The 25,874-nt window shown below is 60.5% G+C and overlaps 3 protein-coding genes and 1 long non-coding RNA gene across 4 annotated transcripts; 2 read left to right on the forward strand and 2 right to left on the reverse strand.

Moving 5' to 3' along the window:
- Nucleotide 1: 1 nt before the first annotated feature.
- SRPRA (SRP receptor subunit alpha) lies at nucleotides 2–8,998 on the reverse strand. The gene is made up of 14 exons (XM_066981249.1): nucleotides 8,806–8,998; nucleotides 8,279–8,362; nucleotides 6,783–6,946; nucleotides 6,332–6,492; nucleotides 5,271–5,424; nucleotides 4,659–4,812; nucleotides 4,200–4,306; nucleotides 3,879–3,997; nucleotides 3,464–3,550; nucleotides 2,922–3,094; nucleotides 2,620–2,833; nucleotides 2,374–2,537; nucleotides 2,152–2,250; nucleotides 2–1,300 (listed from the first exon to the last, which is right to left on the reverse strand). Exons 1-14 carry the CDS (start codon nucleotides 8,929–8,931, stop codon nucleotides 1,172–1,174), a joined length of 1,935 nt encoding a protein of 644 aa, XP_066837350.1. The 5' UTR covers nucleotides 8,932–8,998; the 3' UTR covers nucleotides 2–1,171.
- Nucleotides 8,999–9,255: 257 nt separating this feature from the next.
- FOXRED1 (FAD dependent oxidoreductase domain containing 1) lies at nucleotides 9,256–12,049 on the forward strand. Its single transcript, XM_066981250.1, is given in 12 exon segments — nucleotides 9,256–9,380; nucleotides 9,761–9,888; nucleotides 9,890–9,988; nucleotides 10,069–10,179; nucleotides 10,264–10,382; nucleotides 10,464–10,558; nucleotides 10,657–10,758; nucleotides 10,877–10,941; nucleotides 11,036–11,187; nucleotides 11,290–11,419; nucleotides 11,503–11,607; nucleotides 11,688–12,049. Coding segments are annotated over 12 exon segments (1,485 nt in total). The 5' UTR covers nucleotide 9,256; the 3' UTR covers nucleotides 11,943–12,049.
- On the reverse strand, nucleotides 11,781–12,134 carry LOC136786725 (uncharacterized). Its single transcript, XR_010826207.1, has 2 exons — nucleotides 11,998–12,134; nucleotides 11,781–11,918 (listed from the first exon to the last, which is right to left on the reverse strand). It is a non-coding gene; the product is annotated as an uncharacterized lncRNA (long non-coding RNA).
- Nucleotides 12,135–14,240: 2,106 nt separating this feature from the next.
- EI24 (EI24 autophagy associated transmembrane protein) lies at nucleotides 14,241–25,220 on the forward strand. The gene is made up of 11 exons (XM_066981103.1): nucleotides 14,241–14,366; nucleotides 16,375–16,522; nucleotides 19,181–19,326; nucleotides 21,085–21,145; nucleotides 22,024–22,090; nucleotides 22,863–22,987; nucleotides 23,368–23,487; nucleotides 23,626–23,737; nucleotides 24,185–24,296; nucleotides 24,469–24,543; nucleotides 24,853–25,220. The coding sequence occupies exons 2-11, from the start codon at nucleotides 16,481–16,483 to the stop codon at nucleotides 25,010–25,012; spliced, it is 1,020 nt and encodes a 339-aa protein (XP_066837204.1). The 5' UTR covers nucleotides 14,241–14,366; nucleotides 16,375–16,480; the 3' UTR covers nucleotides 25,013–25,220.
- The last annotated feature ends 654 nt before the right edge of the window (nucleotides 25,221–25,874 follow it).

Consider the following 25,874-nt stretch of genomic DNA (forward strand, 5'->3'; position numbering starts at 1 on the left):
AACAAATTATGAAGTTTATTTATAAATTATGTCTCTCAGCAGACAGCATTCAATTTATTGCACTATAGCACATCTGCAAGACAGAGCTACAAGACGTTGTAAGAGAGTTTTGTATTATTCAGTGTAGCACTTTAGACCGGGATCAAGAGGCACTCTAAAGGGGGAGAAAGGGCGCAGGGAAGCAGCAAGCAGCCACCCTTGTCTTCCAGTATTTTTTTCCTTTTGCTAGCGTATTTGAGGCAGCAATTAACACTGAGGCCAGCAGGCAGAAGACACGCAGGGGCTCGTCGCCCTCTGGCTGGTAGGAGAACAACTCAGATGATCAGACCAAGCTGCCACAGCTCCCCAGCTCCTGCCACAACATGCAGTGCCTGGGTGCCCTGCGGCAGAATCCCACTGACAACAGAAATCGGGACCCCTTAAGGCAATTTAACATCCCCCCTCTAGCCCCTGCTTGCCCAGCACAGGGGCGGGCTGTCGCAATTTTTGGTTTATCAACTTTGGTGAGCTGCCACCATCAAGCTAGCAGCACTGTGACGGGTCGGATGGTCTAACGCTGCTGTTCCGCAGCCTGCAGGGCCGCGTGCCTGCCTCCAGCCTGACAAACGAGCCTGCATCCTCCCTAAGCTGGTCTAGAAACGAGAAGCAGAGCTCCCAGGCTCAGTAAGCACCTCCACCAACCCCCCAGACAGCCCCCAGCTGCTGCTAACAACTGGACAGCCCCAAAGCACAGCAAGTCCTTGCATTGCCACTTGTACAGCATGAACAATACAAAGCTCTGGTCTCAGCCTCTGTGTGAGGGAGGCCGAGTCACTGAAACAGAATGAAGGGACCCGGGGAAAGGCTGGCGCTGGGCGAAGCCCCGGCATTGACCAGGTACGAGTGCTCCAGCTGGAGCAGACAGCTTCTATCCAAAAATAAACTGTAGTCAATAAATATGGCAGGAGAGCACGGAGCTAACTGGAGTAAGCACAACGACCAGAAACACCGCCGTCCTAGTTCACGCTCACGCAGCCAGTGGAAGGAGGCGCAGGCAGGCAGGGGAAGCACAGCGCTCGCGCCCGCGTCCCTTCATTCTGTTTTGCACTACACTGGAAAGACTAGTCAGTCACGGGGTAAAGCATGTTCTTCTGAGACATCTGCGGACAGCAATTTGGTGCAATCGTTGTTTTTAGGCCTTCATGAGCGCTGCGACCACAGCCTTGGCGTTAAGGCTACGCAGATCACAGTAGGTTTGTCCAGTACCAACAAAAACGATGGGCTTGCTCGTGATGTAGGTCATGGAGATCGCAGCGCCGACCTGCCAAGGACAAGCATCTTTAGCCAGGGCCAACTGGGGCTGTATTTCCAAAAAATAAAAAATAAAAATAAAAAGCCCCACTCCTCCCGCTTGTACAGAGCCTGCTACTCCAGAGAACTAGTTCTAGTTCACCCTACACCATGACATGGAAGGAAAATAAGGGCCCGAGAACGCAACAAAGATCAGAATTGCTGAGCCTGAAACGCTGGAATTGAGAGAACAGGCAGACGCAGAGCCAATTCAGCCTGCTTTGCTCGTTGCCAACAGGCTGCTCCCAGTGGCGCAGGCCCCGTGGGGCGTCACGCATCGCCGAGCCAGGTATCGGTACCACCTACAGCCACAGCTCGCCTCCCACCAGGGTTTCTCCTTCTCTGGATTTCAGTCCTTATGCTGCACAAGCAGGTTCGCCCTGCCACGAGGTTTTAGCGCTGTTACTCCGCACGGCATTTAATCCGGGGTTTGAAGGCCCGATTTGCGGTGCTCTTCCCTGCAGATCCCTCTGCTTGCTGCAGCTATTCCAGTGCTGCCTCCTCAGGGAACCACATCAAACAGCCGCCTCCTGTTGTCCAGATCCGCACAGTCCCAACCCTGTATGACCCGCTGCAAGAATGCTTATGAACTGAGATGCCTCACAGCCATTTTTCCAGAGGCACAGGAGTCAGTACGCTTAAATTTTGTTTAGGTGATCGCAGTGCATTTACATGCAGAGAACTGCATCCAGGACAGCACAGAAACGCCCCGGTTGTTGACTGCATCTCTCCTTCCTCCCATCACCAACGGGTGCTCACACCAGCTCTGCAAGGCTCCAGTTAAAAGGAAATCCCTCCTGGGGCACAAAGCGGTCTCCTTACCTTGTCATCGATGGTGTCGAACTTGGTGAGCACGATTCCATCGATGAGCCGGGGCGTCTGGGCCATGGAGTGATCAGCCAGCGCCTTGTTAAACTTGACCTGAGGAAGAGAACGCATCCAAGAAATGCGCTTGTGATGCCGACGCTGTCCACAACTCCTCCAACAAAACCTGCGGACACCTCCCGCCCCCATCTGCCCTGCAGGAAAACCCTCGGCACTCACCAGCTGGTCCACGGCCTCATTTCCCACCAGAGCTTCCCCAACAAACAGGACCAGGTCGGGAGCGTTGACCGCGATCAGCTTCGCCAGAGCGGTCATCAGCGGGGCGTTGTCCTGCATGCGGCCCGCCGTGTCCACCAGCACCACGTCGAAGCCCTGGTTACGAGCTGGGAAGAGGGGGAGGCAGCATGAGCAGGAGGAAGCCCAGGGCCCCCAGGACAGCCCCTCCTGCTCCCAGCTTCCTCCCACCGTAAGAGATGGCCTCCATGGCGATCCCCGCCGCGTCCTTCCCGTAGCCCTTCTCGTAGAGCTGCACCATGGTCCGCCCGCCATGGCTCTCCGGGGGGTGCAGGGCGTTGAGGCGGCGGGTGTGCGTGCGGAGCTGCTCCACCGCTCCCGCGCGGAAGGTGTCACACGCGGCGATGAGGACGCTGAAACCATTCTCGATGAGCCAGAACGAGATCTGCAGCCAGCAACGGGAAAGCCTCGTCAGCAGCCGTGGCCTGAACTCAGCAGCCCCGTCCCAGGGAGCCGGCAGGACCGTGCCCTACCTTGGCCAGGTTGGTGGACTTCCCGACACCGTTGACACCACAGAAAGTGACCACGTAGGGCCGGCGATGACGCTGCGCATCCATGACATCGCGGAGGACATCCACACGGCGCTGGGGCTGCAGGATCTGCACTAGAGCCTCCTGTAGGGCCTGCTTCACTGTTGAGGTCACCGCTGGGAAAGAGGAGATACAAAGAGAAGCTGTCACGGCTGGAAAGCAGTCCAGGGAAGCCCTGAGCCCCAACCCAAACATTAGGAGGCCAGGAGGACACCAGGGGGCTTCCAAAGTACCGTAGATGGTTGCTCAGTTTAACAAAGCTGGCAGGAGGCACAGGCCTCCCCCTCTTTACAAAGTAGCTGGGGTCAAGCCTATTCGCGCAGCTTGGACCTCCCACGCTTATTTGAGAGAAAACTCAACAGCAGCACAGCTGCAGCAGCTGCCGGGACTGCCCAATTCCACGTAGCACCAGGTCAGAGAAGCAGGAGATGGAGGCCAGCAAGCCTCCCACACCAAAGAGCAAGGAGTGCAGTGCGGCCACTTACTGGTGAACGTTCCCATCACCTTCCCTTCCAGTTTCTTAGCCACGGATTCACAGAGCTGGACTGCGATCTCAGCCGCCACGTTTTTTGCTTTGGGAGAGAGAGGAGATCGGGGTTAGTGGGGCCGAACAGGTGCCACGCGCTTGGACACCAGCGTCCCACCAAGCCCCGGCAGTCTGATGGATCAAGGGAAGGCTGAGCGGCAGGGTCCCCCCTCCAGACGAGACTGCTGTCGTCTTCTGCTGTCGACTCCCCCAGGGGCAAGGCAGGAACCTGCGACATTTCCTGTGAGCAGCAACTCCCCAAACCGTGGGCCCTGCCCGACCCTCTGGAGCCCTCCCTAAGCACAGGGCTCGGGAACCAGCTTGGCCTGCCTGATCCATCCAGCCCAGCCCACACGCAGCAGACCCACACTCACCGATCAAATGGTCTTTCATCTTCTCCAGAACCGGGTCCATGTCCTCTCTTGTCAAGCTCTTGGAGCCCACCAGGCCTTTCAGCATGCCAAACATGCCTCCAAGGCCCCCCTTCTTTGTGCTGCAGGGAAGCACAGTAGTTACCTTCGGGTGTGAACGGCGCGGTGCGTGCAACTGCCAGCAGCAGGGAGACGCACGAGCCTGTCACGCAGCTGACAAACACACCCGTTTGTCTCCACTGTGTTACTGGTTAGACTGGAAGATGAGTTACGAGAGGGAAAACGAGGAGTGCGTAGCAATCAGGGGCCGTAGGAGCTTCCTACCTGGGTTTTGAAGTGTTCTGAATAACCTTCTCCTCTTCAGCTTCTTCATCGCTCTCGTATTCAAGGTCATAGAGGCGGCCGGGCTCCCGATTTCGATCCCCCAGGGCCTGCAAGGGGAAGGCAGCGCACTGAGAAGCGGCAGCTGCCCAACTGTGTCCTCTTGGCTTGCCCTCACCGCCACCAGGAGCGACGCCAACTACAGTCAGCAGCAGAAGCAACTCTACGCAGATCCCCGTCAGAAGGGCTCAGCTGTCTGACCCAGCGTGCGCTAACTGGTGCTGCTTGCTGCTGTCGCAGCAGGAGAAAACGTTCTCTAGACTTTGCTTTACACTCACGAGGCTGGGCGCCGCGATCCCCTTTTCTAGCTCTCCGCCAGCCGTGGAGCCCAGGCTGCGTTCGTGATGCCCAGCCGATTCGAGAACAATGCACTGAAGCAGACACCGCGACCTGGCTTCTTACCACATCAGGGTCAAATTCCTCCACGGGACAGGCCTCCGAGTTCCCATTGGTAGTGGAGTCACTGTAATCGAGCACTTTGGCATTAGAGTTCCCCAGATCCCACACTCGGGGTTTCTTCCCCTTCTCCTTCTGAGCATCGGGCTTCGGAGACTTGCTAAAACAAAGACCAGAAACACATTTTGTTCAGAATGAGCAAACGCCTCCTTAGAAGCCATGAAAATTCAAAGCCCAGGCGTCCAAAAGGCAGAAGCCGAAGCTAGAACTGGCCGATGCCAGGCCCCCACAGATTATTTATCTGAACTTTAGTCCCGTATCACGCTTGATGCAGGCCGCTTTAACCCAAACCAGGCACCAACGCGCCCTTTACTCACAGTGGGAAAGCCTCGCCAAAAAGAGACCTGGACCTGCACACGAGGTCTACACTTTGAACTCTAAACTGTACTTTGAGCACGGTCTGATGGTTAGCGGGATGACTTTCGGGGTCACTAAGGGAAGGGGAGGCTCAGGCACGGCTGAGGGATGGCACAGAGCTTCCTGTACACACCACCAGCAAGGAGCTGGTCCGCAGCCCAGGCAGGCTCGCCACGACCTGTCCGTACCCTCGCTACCCACCTGGACTTCTCCCCTGCTTTCATGTGTCTCTTGAAGAATTCTTCCCGGTTCTTCTGCAGTATTTCATCCTTGGTCAGTTCCTCCCTGTCCCCAGCTGACGAGGGCTGCTTCTCACCCGGGGCTGCTTTACTGGATGCTGTAACAGTTTCCGCTCCTGCGGGACGGAGCCCAGCACAAGCTCAGCCTTGCAGAACAGGCAACGCCGCCACCACCCAGCATCGCACCGACGCCACGCAAGGCTTTCCTCTGTCAAGAGAGAGGCCTGCTCCAGCCTCACCTCTGAGATTTCAGAAGCCTCAAGAACTGGGAGCACCTTATTTTGGCCCAAAGGCGGCTGCGTTTGGGATACGGTCCTCCCAAGACTGGCAGCTGAGCAACCGGCTCTCCCGAAACATCTTTGTGCGTACAACACGCACACGTCACTCCCCACGGAAGAGCCAAGAGCACAGGCGACCCGACAGCGCCGTTCCACCACAACGGCCTTTGCCTGTCGCTGTCCCAGCGGAGGGGCTGCATCTCACACCGCCAGCCCTCCTCAATGTGCTCCCCGCTTCCTTTCCCGAGGGCAGAGCCGAGACGCACCCAATTAAAGTCTTGCTGGCAGTTCTGCATCGCTTCCCGAAGGGCACCGAGCCGCCTCCTCCCCCGACGGGACAGTTCGGCAAGGCCAAGCCCAGGGGAAGGCTCCCGCTGCACCGCGCCCGCTCTCCCGCAGAGCGGGGCAGCACGGCATCACAGAATATCCCCAGCTGGAAGGGACCCGAGCCCAGCTCCTGGGTCCGCGCGGCGCCACCCAAAGCCCAGACCCTACGCCTGAGAGCGCTGTCCAAACGCCGCTTGAACTCCAGCAGGCTCAGTCACGACAAGAAGTCAGGTTTCCTAAGCAGGGCTTTCCCCTCACGAACCCGTCTCGGCTGCGAGCAGAGGCCCCCGAGCAGCGCCCCGGGGATGCGGAAGGAGCAGCGAAGCGCAGGCTGGGACACGCGTGACCCGCATTTCGCAGCCGTGGAATATTTACACCCCACAGGTACACGCACGCTTTACCTTTCCCATCAACTCACCCTCCTTTTTGGAACCTTTATTCTTCTTGGTCTTGACTTTCTCCTTTGGCTTCTCCCCTCGGGTCTCTATCATACACTTGACGGTCTTCTGAGACTTCACAGACTGCTCAAATGTCTTCATTACGGTGGGAGCTCGGACTTTGCTGCTCTCCTCCGCTTCCCTGCGGGACAGCGCGCATCAGCCCGAATTCCAGCTCTGGGCCCCCGTCCCCACGACCACCTCTGCTCTGGACGGCAACCTCAAAGGGCTCAGCCCCTCCCAGTTAGCAGGGCATTCACCAGCGGGCAGCACGAAAGCAGAACGGATCTCCCAACCCCGGGTATCGCCCGCAGAGCTGCCTTCACTTCCAGCAGGGGAAGGAGCGAAAGCCACGCGGACACAGCCCCCGCCGCGCCGAGCAGCGCGGTACCGAGCCCGGGGAAGCTTTGCAGCGGCAGGGAAGTTCGTTACCGGAGGAGACGCAAAAAGTCATCTTTAAAATCGAAGGTGCCGTTTAGGAGGCCCAGAGTGCCTTTCTGCTGAAACTCGTTGCGGTACTTGTCTCTGAACTCCTTGTGCACGTCATCTATCAGCTTGTCGACGTAGGTTAGAGTCAGGATCTTTTGAAAGCCCACCTGCGACAAAGCACAGGGAAAAGAGGTCGCCCTACGCAAGCGGCACACGCAGAAACTCCGCGAGAAATCTTAACCGCCCTTACACCCAGCTGGCGAGGAGGAGGCCACGACCTCTCCCAGATTTAGGGCACCTGGCAGGAGGTTCTTTCACTTCAGCAACCAGATGATGCAAGCTTCAGGCTACCTTTTCTAATATAACCTCTGAAGCTTTTAACGTGCCCTCGAAGAAGCAGAAGTGGCACGACGCAGAGCTTCACGCTGAAGCGTGACACCAATAAAAATGGGTTGGATGCTCCACAGCAACAGCGACTTGCACCAAAAAACCAGGAAGCCCTGTGCTTAACGCAGGCGCCCGGGGAAGGCTGTGGGGCTTCGCTGAGGCCAGGCCGAGAGCGCTTAAAGGAGAGAGCTCAGAACGTTTCCTAAAGCGCAAGAACGAACACACGTGTTTGGCTTCCCTTCAGGAGGTGCGGTCACAGCGGGCTCCTCAGGGGGCTGTTCTGCACTGCAGCTCCGTTAGGACCTAACGCCCCGAGGGGCTTCCACCCCAGCCGCAGCGCTTACGTCTCACTCCTACCGCAGACACTGAAATAAACCGACGAGGACCGCAGCGCCGCGTGGCTGGAGAAACAGTCGCGTCGCACCCCGCGGGCCTCACCCAGCAAACCAAACCCTACAGCACACGGCCCTCGGGCAGGACACCGCCAGCACCCTCGGGGAAGCCTCTCTCGTCCCAAAAACCCCAGAACCAAAAGCAACCCCATCCGGGGAGTCGAACCGCGGCGGTGTGTGCCAAAAGCATCAGCTTGCTGCGGATGATTTTTCTCCAGCCCCATGTGCACGGGCTCTGCTGTCCTGGCGGGGAGGCGTGAGCTGCCCGTGCCCCACATGCGGCCGTTCCCGCGCCCTCCACGTCCCTCTGGGTGCCCCGCAGGGCTCACGCCGCATCCCAGGGGTGCTCCCTCCAACGCCTGGCCCAGCTGCGGCACTTCCCAACGGGCAGCACCTCCTCCACAGCGCTGTGCCACCGGCAGAGCGGGAGGAACGCCAGGGACGGGACATCCCAGGGAAAGCTTCGACTCCGAAGCGCGAGCTGCCACCCATGCCGGCCTGACCGAGCTTCCTCACCCAGCGAGGGCTTCAGGAGGTTTGGGGTGGGCAGCAGAAAGCCCGGCAGGAAGGCGCCAGCTGGTATTCCAGCCCTCCCGGAGCTCCTGAGCGAGCCCCGAACCTCTCCCGAGCGTCCCTGTTCCCCTCCAAGCCTGAGCACGGCCCCTTCCCGGGGGTCCCTCAGCCCCCCGGGCGGCAGGGCACGCCGCGGGCGCCGCTTACCACAAACACCAGCTCGAACTGGTTGTCCAGCTTGTACTTGAGCGTGAGGGCCTCATGGGTGAAGGAGTTGCTGCCGCCTCGCTCCTGCGGGAAGGAAGCGGCCACTTGAGTGCCTGACTGCGTGCGGGGGCCCCCCCCCCCCCCGATAACCCCCTTCCCACCCCAGCACCCGCTGCCTGCGCAGGGCCCCCCACCCCCCCCGGGGGGCTGCCAGGCGGGGCCGCCCTCCCGGCGAGCCCAGCACCACCCTAGGGGGGTGCCCCCCCCCCCGGGCAGAGCCTCCCCCCCCCCCCCCCGCACACCCGGCCGTGCACAGACATGGGGGGGGGCGGAGGGGACTGGGATGGGAGGGGGCAGCGCGGGGGGGGCCCAATGGGGTTGGGGGGTCCCGGGTGGGGTGGAGGGGGTCCCGGGGGGGCCCCAGGGGGGACGGGGGGTCTCCCAGGGGGGGGGGTCTGGAGGGGGTCCCGGGGGTCCCGCCCCCCCCCTCAGCGGCCTGCCCAGGCCCCGCCCGGCGCCCCCCGGACCTGCAGCAGCACGGAGCGGATGAGGGCGTTGACGGGGGCGGTGGCGGCGGCGGCGGGCCCGCGGACGCCCTGGAAGCACCACAGGACGAGCCCGCCCTTGCTGAAGATGGTGAAGAAGTCCAGCATGGCGGCGGCGGGGCGCCGGGCCCGGCTGCGCGCACACGTCGCACTGCCCCCCTCGGGGTACTTCCGCCGGAAGGCACCCCTCCCCTCCCCCCTCCAGCCGGCGGGGCCGCCGATTGGCTGCGGGGCGGGAGGGGAGGCGGGCGCGGGCCGCGCGGAGAGCCAATGGCGGGGCGGGGCGGGGCGCGCGGGGATTGGCGGCGGCGGCGGCGGGGCCTAGAGGGAGGGGGCGTGGCCTGACGGGGAGGGGGCGTGGCCGGGCGGGGAGGGGGCGTGGCCTGGCGGGGAGGGGGCGTGGCCGGGCGGGGAGGGGGCGTGGCCGGGCGGCATGCTGCCGGGGGGGCGCGCGCTGCGGGCGCTGCGCGCCGGGATCGGGCCCCGGGCGCGGGGGGGGGCGGCCCCCGGGCGGCCCCTGCAGGTCGCGGCCCCGCGGAGCTCCGACGTGTTCCGCGGTGAGGGGGGGGGGGAGCTGGGGTCGTGGGGAGCCGGGGGGGGGCGGCGGGGGTCGCAGGGAAGCAGGGGGGACCCAAACGGGGGCGGGAGCCGGGGCGCGGGGGGGGCCCGGAGGGGCTCCAGGGGGAGTGGGGGGGGGGGGGGGGGGGGCGGGGGTGCGGAGTGGGCTCGGGGAGGGGTCTGGGGGGGGCAGGGGGACCTGCACGTGGGGTGCTGGGGGGGGCAGGGGGGGAGGGGGCCGGGTGACGGGGGGGGTGACGGGGGGGTCCCAGTGGGTGCAGGGGGGGCTGGGGGGGGGGGCAGGGGGGGCTCCGAACGGGCTGGGGGCTGGGGGGGGGGCGTCCGTGCGCTGCGCCCCCACGGCCCCCGTTCCCCGCAGAGCTGGGGCCGGCGCTGTCCCGCCTGGGCCGGACGCTGCGCGGGCAGGTGCCGGGGCCGGGGGGCTGGAACCCGCCGTGGTCCCCCCACAGCTGCCCCCCCCCGGAGCAGGCGGACGTGGTGGTGGTGGGGGGGGGGCGTGCTGGGCTGGGCGGTCGCCTACTGGCTGAAGGCGCTGGAGAACCGGCGGCACGGCATGCGGGTGCTGGTGGTGGAGCGGGACCCCACGGTGAGACCCCGGCTTTTGGGAGGGCGGGGGGGGGGGCACAGGCACCCCCCTCTCACCCCCGTGTGCCCCCCCCCGCACAGTACTCCCGGGCCTCCACTGTCCTGTCGGTGGGGGGCATCCGGCAGCAGTTCTCCCTGCCCGAGAACATCCGCCTGTCCCTCTTCTCCGCCGCCTTCCTCCGCAACATCAACGTGAGTCTGGGGGGGGGGGGGAGATACGGCGGGGGGGGCTCACCCCCACACCTCGCTCACCAGGCTGTGTCCCCCCCCCCCCAGGACTACCTGTGGGTGCCCAACGAGCCCCCCATTGACCTCCAGTTCCAGCCCTCGGGGTACCTCTTCCTGGCCTCCCAGCGAGGCGCTGCCACCCTGGAGGCCGGCGTGAAGCTGCAGAGGTGAGGCCTGGCCCCCCCCCGACCCCCCCCCGTGGTGTTGTCACCCCCCCCACACACACACACGATGCCCGTTGTCCCCAGGGAGGAAGGCGCCAAGGTGGCCCTGCTGTCCCCCAGCCAGCTGAAGGCCAAGTTCCCCTGGATCAACACGGAGGACGTGGCTGTGGCGTCCTACGGTGAGGGGGGGCCGCGCTGCGTGTCAGCCGGGGGGGGGGGGGGCTTGGGGACAGCGGTGCCACCGGCTGTGTGCCCCTGTGCGTCCCCCCACCCACAGGGCTGGAGAACGAGGGCTGGTTCGACCCCTGGTCCCTCCTCAACGCCTTCCGGAGGAAAGCCATGTCCCTGGGCGTCCTCAGCTGCGTCGGGGAGGCAAAATGTGAGCCCCCGGCGCGGTGACACCGCGGTCACCGCTGCTGCCGCCGCCGCCGGGCACCGGGACGCCTGTAATCTCCTTCTCCCGCACCCCCCCCAAAAAAAAACCCACATATTTCCAGCGTTCACCATGCCCGCCGAGGACGAGATGCCGCTGATGGCGCAGGACCGCGTGAAATACGTCAACGTGAGTGTGCCCCCCCCCCCCCCCAGTGCCACCACCATCCCCAGCATGGGGTCCACCCCGTCCCCCCCCCCGCCATTGTCCCCGCTGTCCCCAGGTGCGCCTGCCCGACAGCCCCGAGCAGCAGCCCGTCGCCTGCGCCATCGTCGTCGCTGCCGCCGGCGCCTGGACCGGGGAGCTGCTGGAAACGGCCACCGCCGGGCTGCCGGGGGGGTCCCCACCCCCCCTCCCCATCCAGCCTCGGAAGAGGTCGGTGCCGGCCCCGAACGTTGGGATTTTTCCCCCCGCCGCCCCTATTCGGGCGCTTTTGAAGCCCCGAAACGGAGAGGGGACGCGGCGCTGCGCCCGCAGGTACGTCTACGTGTGGCACTGCCCCGACGGGCCGGGCCTGGAGTGCCCCTTCCTCATCGACACCTCGGGGGCCTATTTTCGGCGCGAGGGCATCGCCGGCAACTTCCTAGGGGGCATGAGCCCCCCCGAGGTGCGTCCCGGGGCTGGGGGGGCAGTGTGGGTTGGTTTTTTTTGGGGGGGGGAGGACACCCTTCTGACGTGTCACCCGCGCAGGGGGAAGAGCCGGACACGGGGGACCTGGAGGTGGACCACGGCTTCTTCCAGGAGCAGGTCTGGCCGCGGCTGGCGCACCGCGTGCCCCCCTTCCAGACGCTGAAGGTAGGGCGCCCCCCCCCCAAAAATAAACTTGGGGGCGGGAGGGGGGGCGCACCCCTCTTCACGCCCCGTCTCTGACCCAGCTGAGGAGCGCCTGGGCCGGCTACTACGACTACAACGCCTTCGACCAGAACGGGGTGCTGGGCCGGCACCCCCGCCTGCAGAACGTTTTCGTGGTGGGGGGGTTCAGCGGGCACGGGCTGCAGCAGGCCCCCGCCGCCGGCCGCGCCGCCGCCGAGCTGCTCCTGCACGGCCGCTGCGGCACCATCGACGTGGAGAGGCTGGCGCCCGGCCGCCTGCTGGGCGGGGAGCCCCTGCGGGAGGCGGCCATCGTCTGAGCCGGGAGCTCCCCCCCCCAAAAAAAGAAAAGGGGTGTCGGGAGCCCCCCCCCACCTCAAAAAGGGGCGCTGCGGGGCCCGTGGTGGAAATAAAGAGATGCACGGTGCGGCTGCGTGGGGTGACGGGGGGGGGCTGCGTGTCCCCTGCTGAGGCCTCCCCGCTGCCCCGAACCCCGCAGCTGCCCCCTGCCCCCCCCCCCCCCCCCACCCCCCCCGTTACACTCGCATCACCCCGATGCCTCCGTCACCTCCCAGGGCCCTGCATCGCCCCCAGTGTCCGGCCCCACTCCTGCCTGTGGCCTCCCAGTGCCCCATTGCCCCCCACCCCCCTCACTGACCCCATTCGCCATACATTACACCCCATTACCCCCTTCCCCCATTGTCCCCCAATAACCCTAATTTCCTCATTCCCATTACTATTTGCCCCTCATTATCTGTTGCCCCTCATTACCTCATTGCTCCGTTACCCCATTTTCCCCATCCCCCTTTTGCCCTTGTTGCCCCAATGCCCCTTTACCCCATTGCTCCTTCCCCCCCCCATTATTCCCATTACCCAGTTGCCTCCCGTTCCCTATTTGCCCCCCATTATTCCCATTGGCCCCCATTATCCTGTTACCCCATTATCCCTATAGCCCCCCTTATCCCGTTACCCCATTGCCCCCCATTATCCCACTACCCCATTATCCCATTCCCCCTTTGCCCCATTCCCTCTTTAACCCCATTTCCCACTTGCCCCCCACTGCCCCCGTTATCCCCCATTTCCCCTTTTCCCCCGTTATCCCCATTATCCCCCATTCCCCACCATTCCCCTATTGCCCCCATTGCTCTCCGTTATCCTGTTACCCCATTACCCACTGCCCCCATTTCCCCGTTATTCCCCTTTGCCCTGTTACCCCATTACCCCATTATCCCCCATTACTCTGTTACCCCATTCCCCCCAGTTACCCCCATTCCCCCCCATTATCCCCATTATCCCCCATTACCCTGTTACCCCATTACCCCCCTTACCCCCATTACTGCCGTTATCCCCCATTACCCTGTTACCCCGTTACCCCCCGTTATCCCCCATTGCCCCCCTTATCCCCCATTAACCCGTTACCCCCCGTTATCCCCCATTACCCTGTTACCCCATTCCCCCCCGTTATCCCCCATTCCCCCCCGTTACCCCCCGTTATCCCCCATTCCCCCCCTTATCCCCCATTCCCCCCGTTACCCCCCGTTATCCCCCATTACCCCGTTACCCCCCGTTATCCCCCGTTACCCCCTTATCCCCCATTCCCCCCCGTTACCCCCCGTTATCCCCCATTCCCCCCCGTTATCCCCTGTTACCCCGTTACCCCCCGTTATCCCCCGTTATCCCCCATTACCCTGTTACCCCGTTACCCCCCGTTATCCCCCATTACCCCCCGTTATCCCCCATTCCCCCCCGTTACCCCCCATTACCCCCCGTTATCCCCCATTACCCCCCGTTATCCCCCATTCCCCCCCGTTACCCCCCATTACCCCCCGTTATCCCCCATTACCCCCCTTATCCCCCATTACCCCCCTTATCCCCCATTACCCTGTTACCCCGTTACCCCCCGTTATCCCCCATTCCCCCCCGTTATCCCCCATTACCCTGTTACCCCGTTACCCCCCGTTATCCCCCATTACCCCCCTTATCCCCCATTACCCTGTTACCCCGTTACCCCCCGTTATCCCCCATTCCCCCCCGTTATCCCCCATTACCCTGTTACCCCGTTACCCCCCGTTATCCCCCATTCCCCCCCGTTATCCCCCATTACCCTGTTACCCCGTTACCCCCCGTTATCCCCCATTACCCCCCTTATCCCCCGTTACCCCGTTATCCCCCATTCCCCCCCGTTATCCCCCATTACCCTGTTACCCCGTTACCCCCCGTTATCCCCCATTCCCCCCCATTATCCCCCATTACCCTGTTACCCCATTACTCCCCTTACCCCCATTACTGCCGTTATCCCCCATTTCCCCCCCGTTATCCCCCATTACCCCGTTACCCCGTTACCCCCCGTTATCCCCCATTACCCCCCTTATCCCCCGTTACCCCGGTATCCCCCATTCCCCCCCGTTATCCCCCATTACCCTGTTACCCCGTTACCCCCCGTTATCCCCCATTACCCCCCTTATCCCCCGTTACCCCGGTATCCCCCATTCCCCCCCGTTATCCCCCATTACCCCGTTACCCCCCGTTACCCCCCGTTATCCCCCATTATCCCCCCCCCCCCCCAGCCTCCCCCCGCCTCAGGCCGGGGCAGCTGCGTTGAGGACTGCGCATGCGCCGGGTGCCACCGCCCCCCTTCCCCCCCCGTGCTCCCTCCGCGGCGCATGCGCACCCCTCCCCTCCCGGCCGGGGCGGCGCGAGCTGGGCCCTGCTGCCGCCGCCGCGCGGCCCGGCCCGGCCCGGCGGTGAGTGAGGGGGGGGGACTCGGGGGGCCCGCGAGGGGCCCTGGGGGACTCTGAGGGGCCCTGAGGGGCCCTGAGGCGGGTGCGAGCCCCGGGGGGGGGGGGTAACCTGGGGCCCTGGGGCCGCGGCGCTGAGGTCCCGGCCGCCCCCCGGCACGGCTCCGCTGCCTCACGGGGGGAGCGCGGCCCCTGGCGGCCCCTGGCGGCCCCTGGCCCGAGACTGCGCCCCCGGGCCGCGCTCCGGGGCCGCGGGTGGCCGCGGGCGGCGTTGGGCAGCGGCGGGGGGTCGCGGGGGGTGGCGACCGGGGCCGTGTCCTGGGGAGAGGCCGGGTGTGGATCCTCCGGCCGTTACCGGGGGGGGGGGGGGCTCCAGCATCGGGTTTTGTCGGCCGCGAAGGTTTTTTCTCCTCGGGCCGCAGTTCGGGTGCTTCCTGCGCTCGTGCGGCGCTTTAAAAGGAGCGCAGGGCTCGGTGCGTTTTTGGCAGGCGGCTGTTGGGGCGGGTTGTGCCTTCAGCAGGGGCTCTTGGGGCTGTTCGGGAGCAGCCCTCCTCTGTCGGGTTCGCATTGTGGACCTTGAATTCTTTACCCCTGAGGAAGAGGAGGCACGGAGATGTAAGGCCTTAAATTCAAGCTTGCTGTGTCGAGTTTAGCAAGGATGCTTCTGTACCTGTCCAAAGAGACGTCCGTAGTAAAAGCCTGTGTAAGAGCATGGGGGCCGTGTGTCACGAGGCACGGAAAGGATTTCCTCGGGATCCCGCCTGGGTGCTTTTAAAAATAACCAAACAGAATCCCTAAAGGAGCCGTGCACAGGGGATGCGCTTAAGGGAAAAGAGGTGCATCTGCGGTGGTGTCGCCCTTGGGTCGGCAGCCTCGTGTCACTGGGACAGAAAGCACCCCCGTGCCCCTTGTCCCGGTGAACCTACCTGACTCCTGGGGCAGCCAGCAGTGCCACGCGTGTTTCACAGCCGTCCTCAGCCCGCACGTTCCTGCTGAGATCGCTTGTTCCGCGCCGAGCTGACAACCCGAACCACCTGCAGCGTAGCTGCTCTACTGCTGGCTCTTCCTGCCGGGCCCTGATGTCTGACACCGAGAGGCACCCGTCACCGGCTGCGGGGCCCTTGCTCCCCGTGCGGGACGCGGTTCCCCGGTGGGCTTCACCCCCGCCTGGCCGCGGCAGCTTTCCCTTCCAGCACCCCGCAGCACGGCGTGTCGTTTTGAGGCAGGTGCTGGCGCTTAGGAGCGCGGAGTCTGCGGGACGAGTCGTTAACGTGCGGTGCTGTAAAACTACCAGGGCAGATCCCCTCTGCGCCGCGCGCCTCAGGGTCCTTGCCCGCTGGGATGCTGCTGAGGGCTGGAGCCGGGCGCTCAGGAGCCGGCGTTGGGGTCGGGTGTGCACGGGGCTGCTCGGGCGGGTGTCGTGCCCGAGGTTTTGGTGCGCTGCAGCCCGCCGAGGGGAGCTGATGGAGGTGAGACGGTGGTGGTGAGGCTGCTGCTAATCTGCCAGAGAGCTGGTTCAGGAGGCTGCAGGGCGTGAGCTGCAGGCGGGGAATTTTCTTCCTGCTTCAGACAGTGGCACGCCACTCCAGCATCGGCTGCCTCTCCTGGCCACGCGCCTTAGCTTAGGCTTGTTGATCGTTGTGTAGATCGTTCTGTAGAAGCGTAAAGCAGAGCTGCTGGGGTTGTCGTGCGACTGTCCAGCCTTTGGGAGGAAACATTCAGCTCTGTGAAGTGTTTTCAACCTTCCCGTCGTTTCCTCCCGCCGGTGCTTGTGCGGTGGCCGCAGCGTGTGGCTGTTTGGCTGTGCTTTCTAGCTCAAGTGCTTTCTCAATCAGAAAACAGCAGGCGACGTGCCGACAGGAGGGTGAAACGTCCTGCTGCTGTGGCCAAATACTTCTGTCTGTTGAGGATTGCTGGGGTGTGATCTGGCTTGTAATTACTGTGCTCAGACTGACGCGTCAGCCGAGATGCGGTGTTTGTGCCTGCCACAGTCCTGTGTTTTCTCTCTCCACAGACTCCATCCGTTTTCCACCTCTCCATGATGAGAGAGGCTTGGGTTCGGCTTTTCCCCTCTCCCTGTAGCTGATAGTTTGGGAACCAGAGGTGATGCTGGAGTCAAGATGGCAGATAGTGTGAAAACCTTCCTTCATGACCTGGTCAGGGTAAGTCTGCGTTCCAGGCCCCGCGCCGCAGGGACCGTTCTTGTTTGCTGTGGGGGTGGTGGGTCTGCAGCAGGGAGTGCCTTCCCTCCGCCGTACTCGAGGGGACGTTACAGAGTTTGAAAGCAAGGGGGCTCCAGCTGTATTTTAATTGAAGACATCTTCAGTAATCTGTGCAATACCCTGGAAAATGCTGTCAGAAGAATCCTACTGATGTCATTTTGGCTGCCCGGCTTCTTGGAAGCGGTTCTCTCTCCCACGTCCCAGGAAGGATTCATTTCGTGCCAGCTTTGGGACAGTGCCAGCGTCCTAAAGGAGTGCAGCGTGGGCTTGGGGAGTTACTGCCACACGTAGGTGAGCACAGCGCAGCTGACCGCTCTCGATTCCCAGCACTGGTGTGCTGTGTGCTCTCCTGATGTTCTTTTTTCCATGGCATAAGTGGGTCCTACCCAAAATCACCCGGTATGTGCAGGCCGATCGGTCCGTTCCCGATTTCATAAGGAAAGATGTACGGGGTTAGTATTTTGTAAGGCAGAGGTGCTGTGGGCGAGCTTTCTGCTCGCTGCTGACAGGTAGAGCTGGTGTGGCGCTGGGGCTGCGGGATGCTTGCTCCCTGGGCTTTATTTAGCAAGTGTTTTCTAGAATAATTTCCTCCCCCGGTGACCGCTGTGCGCCTGTTACAAAGGGCAGGCCGAGCCTGGGACAGATTTCCTTCGGGCAGAAGTCACCCTGGTAGCCCCTATGAACGGGGCGGTTGCCCTACGGCAGCAAGGCTTCGCGGGAGCCCAGCGCTCCTGCCCCGTGCCGCTGCCTCTCCCGGGTGACGTGATGCCGAGGCGCAGCCGGCTTTCAGGCACCCGTCACTGAAACGAGCGAAGGCTTTCGGTGCCCTGGCCACCGCGTGAGGCAGCAGGGCCCGTGTCGTTTTGGGGTGCTCTCGCACCGTCCGTAGGCGGCGGGGAGAGCGACCCGCGTAACGAGCTCCTGCCTCACCGGGTACGAGCAGCGCCTTGCTCTGCAGCTTGTCAGGCGTGTGCGTGGCTCCAAGGCCTGCGCCGTCACGTCAAGGACTGCGCAGACCGAACCGGTGCGTGAGCCGCCCAGGCAGTGGCGCCCTCCTGGACCCCTGGGGTCCTCACGGTCCTGGTTTTGGTGTGAGGTTTTGGTGATGGTGGCAGTGACACCTGCTGGGGCTGGAGCCAGCTGCCTGAGGAGCACCAGAAGGTAGCGAGAGGAGCCTTTTAAATGAGGAGCGAGGCAGAGACTTACTTTGGGGCGCTTCTCTACTAACAGTTTGCTTTGTTTTGCTTGCCGTGCGGCAGCAAGGCTGTGAAAGGTGCCCGCGATGTCTGTTGGGGTGGGAGCCCTGCCGACTCGTCCGCTTCCCAGCCCTCTCCGTCCTTCCAGGCAGCTCGGCCTCAAGCCACCAGCGATGTGCGCAGGGCTCAGCCGTCGCTGCAGCAGTAAGAGTCACCTGCATGTAACAGTCACAGCGGTCACCCTGCCGGCTGTGGCAAATCTGTCGTTAAAAGAAAAAGAAATGGCATTGGAAATCTTTTCAGACGCTCCCTAGAGCCTTGCACGGATGTGGCTGATGTGAGAATGTTTCTGAGACAAAGACAGATGCTTTTATTTGTAAGGGAATAAGCATCAAGCTCGTACAGTCAGGCCGCAGGGACTTTGCACATCCTAAGTATTCTGTAATTATATTTTATTGGCCTTAGAAATGCTGGCAGGGGAAGAAGTGCAGTGTGCCAGACAGGAAACAAATGGGCTGCGAAAGCTCTGACTCTGGCTTTTGCCAGGGTTATAAATAGAGGAGATTGATGAGAAATCGCACCTTTAGACCCATAAATAAATAAATAAATAAATAAAAGGCTTTCCAGTGCTGCTCCTAAAGCTGCTGGAACGCGTGGTGATTCAGGTCACCGGGCTGTGGGGAACAGACGGAGCTGCTGGCCTGAGCCTTGGCGCTGGCTTCCCCCTCTCGCCGGGGAGCGCGACCGGCCTTCGCCCTTCTCCCATCTGAGGGCGACGGGCGATGCAAGCGGGGGGCTGCTCCCTCACCTCTCCCCCCAGATCCCTGTCCTGCTGGCCTGAGGGCTCCCCAGCCTCGGCTGGGAGTGTGGGCTGAGGGCAGTGCTGATGCAAATCCACCTCGACCCTAAGGAGGAGCTGGGAGGAGGTTTTATTCGGTCTTCTCAAGGGTGAGAGCCCAGAGTCTTCTGCGAGGAGCGGCTGGCGTAAAACACGGCTGGTTTTGAGCTGGAGTCTGATCCGTTTATCTTTTCTCTCTCCTGCTGTTGCTGAGCACGGCTGGCATTTCTTTGAAAGAAAAGCTTTGTTTCCGGATTGCTTTATCTGGATGCGTCACAGCACTGCTGTCCTGGGAGCGTTTTCGCTTCCGTCCTTGTGCCGTGAGCCCCCTCCCTGTCCTGTAACGAGCTCTCTCCGTTAATTCTCTGTACTGGGCTGCCAGCCCTTCCCCGACAGAGGAGCTGCTAAAGCAGCAGCCACCCGTGCAGCGCTGTGCGCATGCCTTCGGCACGCGTTTGTGTCCCTTTCCGTAACCAGGAGGTTTGGATGGCCAGGGTCAGCCACGTCCCGCTCCTGCCCCCTCTGGGGAACGGCGAGCCTGACGCGCTTTCCTCGTGTCCCCAGGGAATCAAGGACTCCATCTGGGGCATATGCACCATCTCCAAGCTGGATGCCCGGATCCAGCAGAAGAGGGAGGAGCAGAGGCGAAGGAGAGCAAACAGCGCGCTCGCCCAGCGGAGGTTTCACATGGAAGAGAGGAAGCAAGAGAAGTGAGTATGGGGCCTGATGACACAGATCGGATAATTTGCTTGTTTCCTCTTCATCTACCAGCTACTGAGGGCGGGGAGAGAGAGCAACTGCCCAGAGCTTTGAAGAGCCCCCTGAATTGCAAAACCTCTGCAAGTCGTAGTGATTTGGCAGGGCTTCTGCTTTTTTTTCTCCAAAATGCCCATCATATCCCAGTAGGCTGGCTGAAAGGGAAGTTGAGGTAAGTGGGGTTTAAGAAATAAAGCCGTTATTTTTGCCCGCACTCGTGAAGATCTCCGTGAAAGTGTCAGAACCATTGGAGACCTGCAACCCGAGCGTCAGCAAAAGCTGAACTACTGACGGCTGCAGATGGCTCGCAGCAGAAACACGATTCATAAACCCAGTTGTACTGAGTGCAAAACCAGTAAGTGTGAAAACCATGACGAGAAATGCCCTTGTTTCTACTCCGTGTAACAAAACTTTGGAGCTCGTACCATGAGGTAAGATGGCTCCTTATGCTGTTGGAGAATTAAGATGCCGCGGGCAGTTTGCGATAGCAGGTACGTGCTCTGCGGTGTGAAGCTGTCCAAGCCAAAAGAACGTGGATTTCTAAGCCTCCTCTTTTTCCTGAACACTGACCTCTCTTGCTGCCTCTCAAAGACGGTTGCTGTTGGTGGTACTCGGAGTTGGGAAGCAGCAGCAGCCTGCTCAGAGCACGTCTCTCATCCACGTAACGCGTTCGGGGCAGATGAAGCCTCACATTTTCCCAGCCTTGCTGTGTTCTGCAGCCACCCAGAACAGTTGCATCCACTAAGGCTGGGAATGCCAGAATTATATCCGCGTGGGAGCAAACCAGCATCTATTCTTGTGGCTGACTCCCAGACTGCACTGAGATGTTTCTCGACTGGCCTGATTACAGTTGGGCTGGCATTTGTTGCAGTCGCATTTGGGTGGTAACGTGCCGTTCAAGACTTATTTACAAATTGTTTTGCCTGGCTCAGTGGTGGTTTGACCTTGTCTAAAGATGATGGAGAAGTCTCCAATGTCTGACCAGCTTACCCCTCCTGCGACCGTAGAGGTTCCTGCCTTCTTGCATAGGTGCTGCCCTTGAGGATTAATATTTATTTTAGGGGGACAGAGCAGTCCTATTTTGCTGTTTTTTCTTTGTAACAATATTCCTTTGGTAGCAGAAACTGATTGGAAAACTCCACTATAGGGTCCTACGGAGCTGCTCTCTCTCTTGTGTATCCGTAGACATGTGTCATATGCAGAGAGAGAAGCCAAAACCACCCTCGGCTGAAGGGGCCTCTTCCAAGAACAAAAAGCACCCCAAAATCTGTAATATTTTTGCAGTAAGGGTTTGAGGAGAACAAAGCTCGAGATCTTTAATAAATGCTTAAAATTCTGTTTCTCTAACTTGACATTCCAAGGATACGTTAAAGAAACCCCAAATAAAAGCATGGCTCCTTTTATTTCATTTACTTGGGGGATTTTATTTAATTTGGGGAATTCTTAAAGGTTGAACGTCTGCCTGGTGCAGACCTGTAGAACTGCAGCTCACACGCTGGCTGAAACCTGCAAGTCTGTGCTGGGATTTCTTGCACAATTCCAGCGTTCAGATAAAATCAGGTGTGCTGCTGGCATCGAGTTGCGTATCTTAGGAATGTCTTCAGGTGTCTGCTACGTCGGTGCCCAAAATTCGGGGCCGAAGCAGCTGCCATTTGTCCGGATCCCAGGAGCTGAGTGTCTCTCTCACTTCTCTCTGTCCTGTCGCTCTCCAGTGAACCCCGGATTGTGAGCCGGATATTTCAGTGTTGTGCCTGGAACGGAGGCGTGTTCTGGGTAAGTGGGTATCTTTGCTATTTTCTGTGTTCACGTGCTGTGGAATCCGGCGCCCTCCTCCAGGGCTCGTAAGCTTCCAGTGGTGCCTGGCTGCCCTGCGGCTGGAAGGCCGTAGGAGAGGCTGGACCGAGAGGAGCCGTTACGCTCCCGGGTCCCGACGCTGTATTTAAAGGGGCGCAGCATAGGGCTGAAGTGGTGGGCTCTCTTGGGAAACCTGTGTATTAAACCCCAGCTGCTTTTCCAGGTCCTTGAGGCTGCTTTTTCCCTGAATATTCAACTCCTCCTCTGTTGCAGCCTGGGATATTGCTTTACCAAATTGAATACTGTTATCTCGAGTCATTTCCTCAGCTGTGACCCTGCCCTGGCTGTCAGTACGTTTCAGGAGGCTAATTCTTAACGGAGCAGACACTTTGCAACCTACTCAATCACCAGCTGCATTTTTCCATTAGGCTGTGGCAGGGTATGAGGAGTCAGTGTGGAAATGTTAAAAGGAAAGCGCTCAGTCACAGATTTTGGCTGCATTTAAACAGATTCCAGTGTATCGATGGATCACTGCCCGTATAAAGGCGTGCGTGGAGCAGGCAGAGGGTCTGCCTTCAGATCAGCAGTCACAGCCTTTGCTGTCAGGATGTGTGGACATAAAGCTTTCATTTGAGGCTGAGCCATTTAGGTGCCGAGCAGGAAGCTGTCTGCCAGGCAGGCCGCGGGGCTTTGGAGTCGTGGTGGCACCAGGAGGGGCTGCAGTGCCTTTAGGTGCGTTGCTGCCATGGGCGTAGTTGGAAGTTTTGGGGTTTCGCTGCACCGGGTGGCAGAAAAGAGCACAAGAATGAACGTGCGAAGGCTCACCGAGAACTCTTGTTGTTTCTTTCTCCCTGTAGCTTAGTCTCTTCTTGTTCTACCGAGTATTTATACCCGTACTTCAGTCAGTCACAGCACAGATCATTGGTAAGTGCCTTTTTCGGTTTCTACGTTCAGGGGTGCTCGGCAGTCCGTGGGAGTCCCAGCGCTCATCCCAAAGCGCTGAGGCTTTGTCCTGTGAGCTGCTCCTCGTGCTTGCCTCCTTGCGTTGTTTCTCTCCCCGCCGGGCACCCCGCTGATGGCACGCTCCTCGGTCGGCAGGACTGGAGAGCGCAGCTTGTCTCGAGGTTGGGCCGAGCCCTCCGTTTGCCTTCCCCTGTTCCGTTTCACATCTTGGTGAAACCTGAAGTTTTACTAAGGCCAACTTGTGGGGTGGGTTCTAGGAAGGACCCTTCCTGAGGGGACTTGGGCGCGTTGGTTTTCTTGAAACAACAAGGAAATTTTTCTTCTGTCATCAACTGCAAAAATGTATGGATGAGGCTTGAAAACCACACAGAGGCTGCGCTAAGCAGGGCTGTGCTTAATTGTTCCATAGAAAATCGGACAGATGGGTAATTCTGCTAACAGACTGGAAGGGCTGACAACAGCCTTTGAACCCTTCTTGTGCTAGGATCTAGCCCGCTGCTTTTGCCACCCAGTACCCACAGTTGTCAGTAGATGCAGAATATTTTTGCAAACAAATAAAAAGCAAGTGGGTGGAGGAAGAAATGTTTTTTTCCTTTCCTTGAGTGCTACAGTCAGGAGTACTTCACAATGGCAGAGATGGCTGTGCCAGGAAGCTTTGACAGGGACCTGTTGGGTTTGTGATCTGAAATGACGGGGTTCCTAATGTGCCTTTCTCCCTGTCCATCTCTCAAAGGCGACCCTTCCTTACACGGTGATGTCTGGTCTTGGCTGGAGTTCATTCTCACCTCCATTTTCAGCGCCCTCTGGGTCCTTCCCCTGTTTGTGCTCAGTAAGGTTGTCAATGCCATCTGGTTTCAGGTAGGTGACGGGAACACTGACCGCGTGTCGTGCGAGCGATGGGAACGTCCTCGTTAAAGCTTGATCAGTCAGGAGTAAATCCCCAGGGCACCCTGCAGCCCCTTTTGCTGGTGGTAGGGGGACGGCGTTTTGGCTCCAGATAAAACATTGCGCGTCAGGCCCAGAAATGGCACGAGCCAGTTGTGTGGACCACCTGCCGTTTTGGCATCTCTGCACAGAAGGGGGGCAAATTCCTGGTTTGGCCGTAAGAATCTTAGAAAATCTGAAATCCCGTCCTGAAAAGGGGCCGCGGGGGAGTTCTCAGTGGGCAACCACAGCTCACCAGCGTCGTCTGTCGTCTTAACTGCTTTTCACTGAAGTCCCCTTCTCTCTTTTTGCAGGACATTGCAGATCTAGCTTTTGAAGTTTCTGGCAGAAAGCCTCATCCCTTTCCCAGCGTCAGTAAAATCATTGCTGACATGTTGTTTAACCTCTTGTTGCAGGCACTGTTCCTCATCCAGGTGAGACCAGAGTAAGGAACCAGAAAACAACCCAACGCCTGCCTGGGCCGCCCCGCACCGTGCTCTGGGGCAACGGCAGGCGCACTGCTCCCCCCGGGCCCTGAGCACCCCTCGCTCACCTGCTCTTTTCTTTCCCAGGGGATGATAGTGAGCCTCTTCCCCATCGATATCATTGGCCAGCTGATCAGCCTCCTGCACATGTCGCTGCTGTATTCTCTCTACTGCTTCGAGTACCGCTGGTTTAACAAAGGTGAGTGCTGCCCCCGCTCTCGGCACCGCCTGCGAGGCCGACGGGGCCGAAACGTTTGCTGCTAGGCGGCCGTTTCCCCGCTCGAGCGGCACGCGGGGGGGCCGCCAGCAGGACGGGTGCAGCTGCAGGAGCCCTGCGTGTGGCAAAGAAGCGAGCAAGCTGCTTTGCAGTCCCACAGCAGCTGACAGGAGTCGCTGTTGCTGGTTATTGCTGTTCTCTGTCTTGCTGCTACGGCGTGGTTTGTTTTCTCCCTGTCCGTTTGCTCTTTTGGATAACCGTTATAAGTATTTCCGTGCTCTTTGAAGTAGACTGGAAAGAAAGGCTTGCTGTTCTGTTCGTTTTCCTTCTTTTTTTTTTTTTTTTTTACAAGGGCTGAAGCGTAATGAAGGTCTTTTCCCCTCGTGATAACTCTGTGGGTTGATTTCTGTGGGATTTTCTTCTCACCAGGAATTGAAATGCACCAACGGTTATCCAACATCGAGAGAAACTGGCCCTATTACTTTGGATTTGGCTTACCACTGGCTTTTCTCACTGCGATGCAGTCGTCCTACATCATCAGGTGAGTCTATAGGAGGGTGTTTTGCTGTTGGGGAGCCGCCTGCTCCCAACCCAGAGCCCATACGCTTCTCCCCTCCTTTCCTGCATCAGAGAACTTCACCCTCATCCACAGCACCAGAGAGGTCCTCACTGAGGCCACGAGCAACCGAGCTGCCTTTTCTCTTTTCTTCCAGTGGCTGCCTCTTTTCCATTCTTTTCCCTCTGTTCATCATCAGCGCCAACGAAGCAAAGACCCCTGGCAAAACCTAGTAAGTAGCGGCCCGGGGAAGCTCCGTGCTGGTGTTAGGTCCAGGACAGACGGATGGGAAATAGGGAGCAGCGCAGGGAGAACAGAGACTGCCCGTGCTCGGTGGGCGAAAGCATGAAGGAACGGCGGTGCTGGGCTTCCTGTACCCACCTAAAAGCTGGGTCAATTCCCCTTATCCCCAGAGGGAGGCTGGGCGGCTGCTGCCCCGAGCAGCGCAAGGGCTGGAGGGGGCTTCCCGGCGCGGGGGTGGCATCAGGGAGAGCCCGGGCTGTCGGCAGGCGGGAGGCTCACCGGCTCCGTTCCCTTCCAGCCACTTCCAGCTCCGTCTCTTCTCCCTGGTGGTTTTCCTCAGCAACAGGCTCTTCCACAAGACCGTTTACCTTCAGTCCACCCTGAGCAGCGCCTCCGCGGACCGGCTGCTGTCCCCCCAGCCATCTCCTGCCAAACACAAGCCTGCTCTGGGGCACTGAGCCGCAGCCGGCGGTGCGACGGGGCACGGCCTTCACCTCGGCTGCTAGGAAGGCCCCCGGGGCTGGCAGGACGCAGCCTGCCACGGTGCCCGCACGTCCCCCACTGCCCAAAGCCCTGCCTGCGTGGCGGTGCGGTGTCCCCCGTGAGCATGCAGATGGGAAATGTGGGAAAAGTCTGGATTTTTAACACCTTTGTGAGTTTGGAAAATCCGGGCTCCCTGTGCTTGTGTTCTGGCGTCGCTGCCCTCCCCGGGCAGTTCTGTGTGCGTCCTCCCAGTGCCATCTCTCCCTTCCCCTCGACGGACGGTTCGCAAGCCCCGGTGTGCCGCGTTCCCGTGGGGCACTTGAGGAATCCGGCCGGGCGGCAGCTTGTTCGCAGCCAGGCTGGCGGCTGCTGTGAGCGGGCTCCGGGGGCGGTTTTTGGGGTGAATTCGGGGGAAATTTGACTTCTGACACCGTTTCCCACAGCATTCTCCTCATGAAACTGGCTGCTCGTGGCTTGGACTGGCGTACGCTTCGTTGGGTTAAAAACTGGCTGGGTAGCGGGGCCCAGAGAGTTGTGGTGAATGGAGACAGACCCAGCTGGAGGCCGGTCACGAGTGGTGCCCCCAGGGCTCAGTGCTGTTCAGTATCTTTATCGATGGTCTGGATGAGGGGATCGAGTGCACCCTCAGTAAGTTTGCAGGTGACACCAAGCTAAGTGCGTGTGTCGATCTGCTCGAGGGAAGGAAGGCTCTGCAGGAGGATCTGGATAGGCTGGGCCGATGGGCTGAGGCCAACTGTGTGAGGTTCAACAAGGCCAAGTGCCAGATCCTGCACCTGGGGCGCAACAACCCCAAGCAGAGCTACAGGCTGGGAGATG

The sequence above is a fragment of the Anser cygnoides genome, chromosome 21 (genome assembly GCF_040182565.1).
Source record: "Anser cygnoides isolate HZ-2024a breed goose chromosome 21, Taihu_goose_T2T_genome, whole genome shotgun sequence".
Classification (NCBI taxonomy): Eukaryota; Metazoa; Chordata; class Aves; order Anseriformes; family Anatidae; genus Anser; species Anser cygnoides.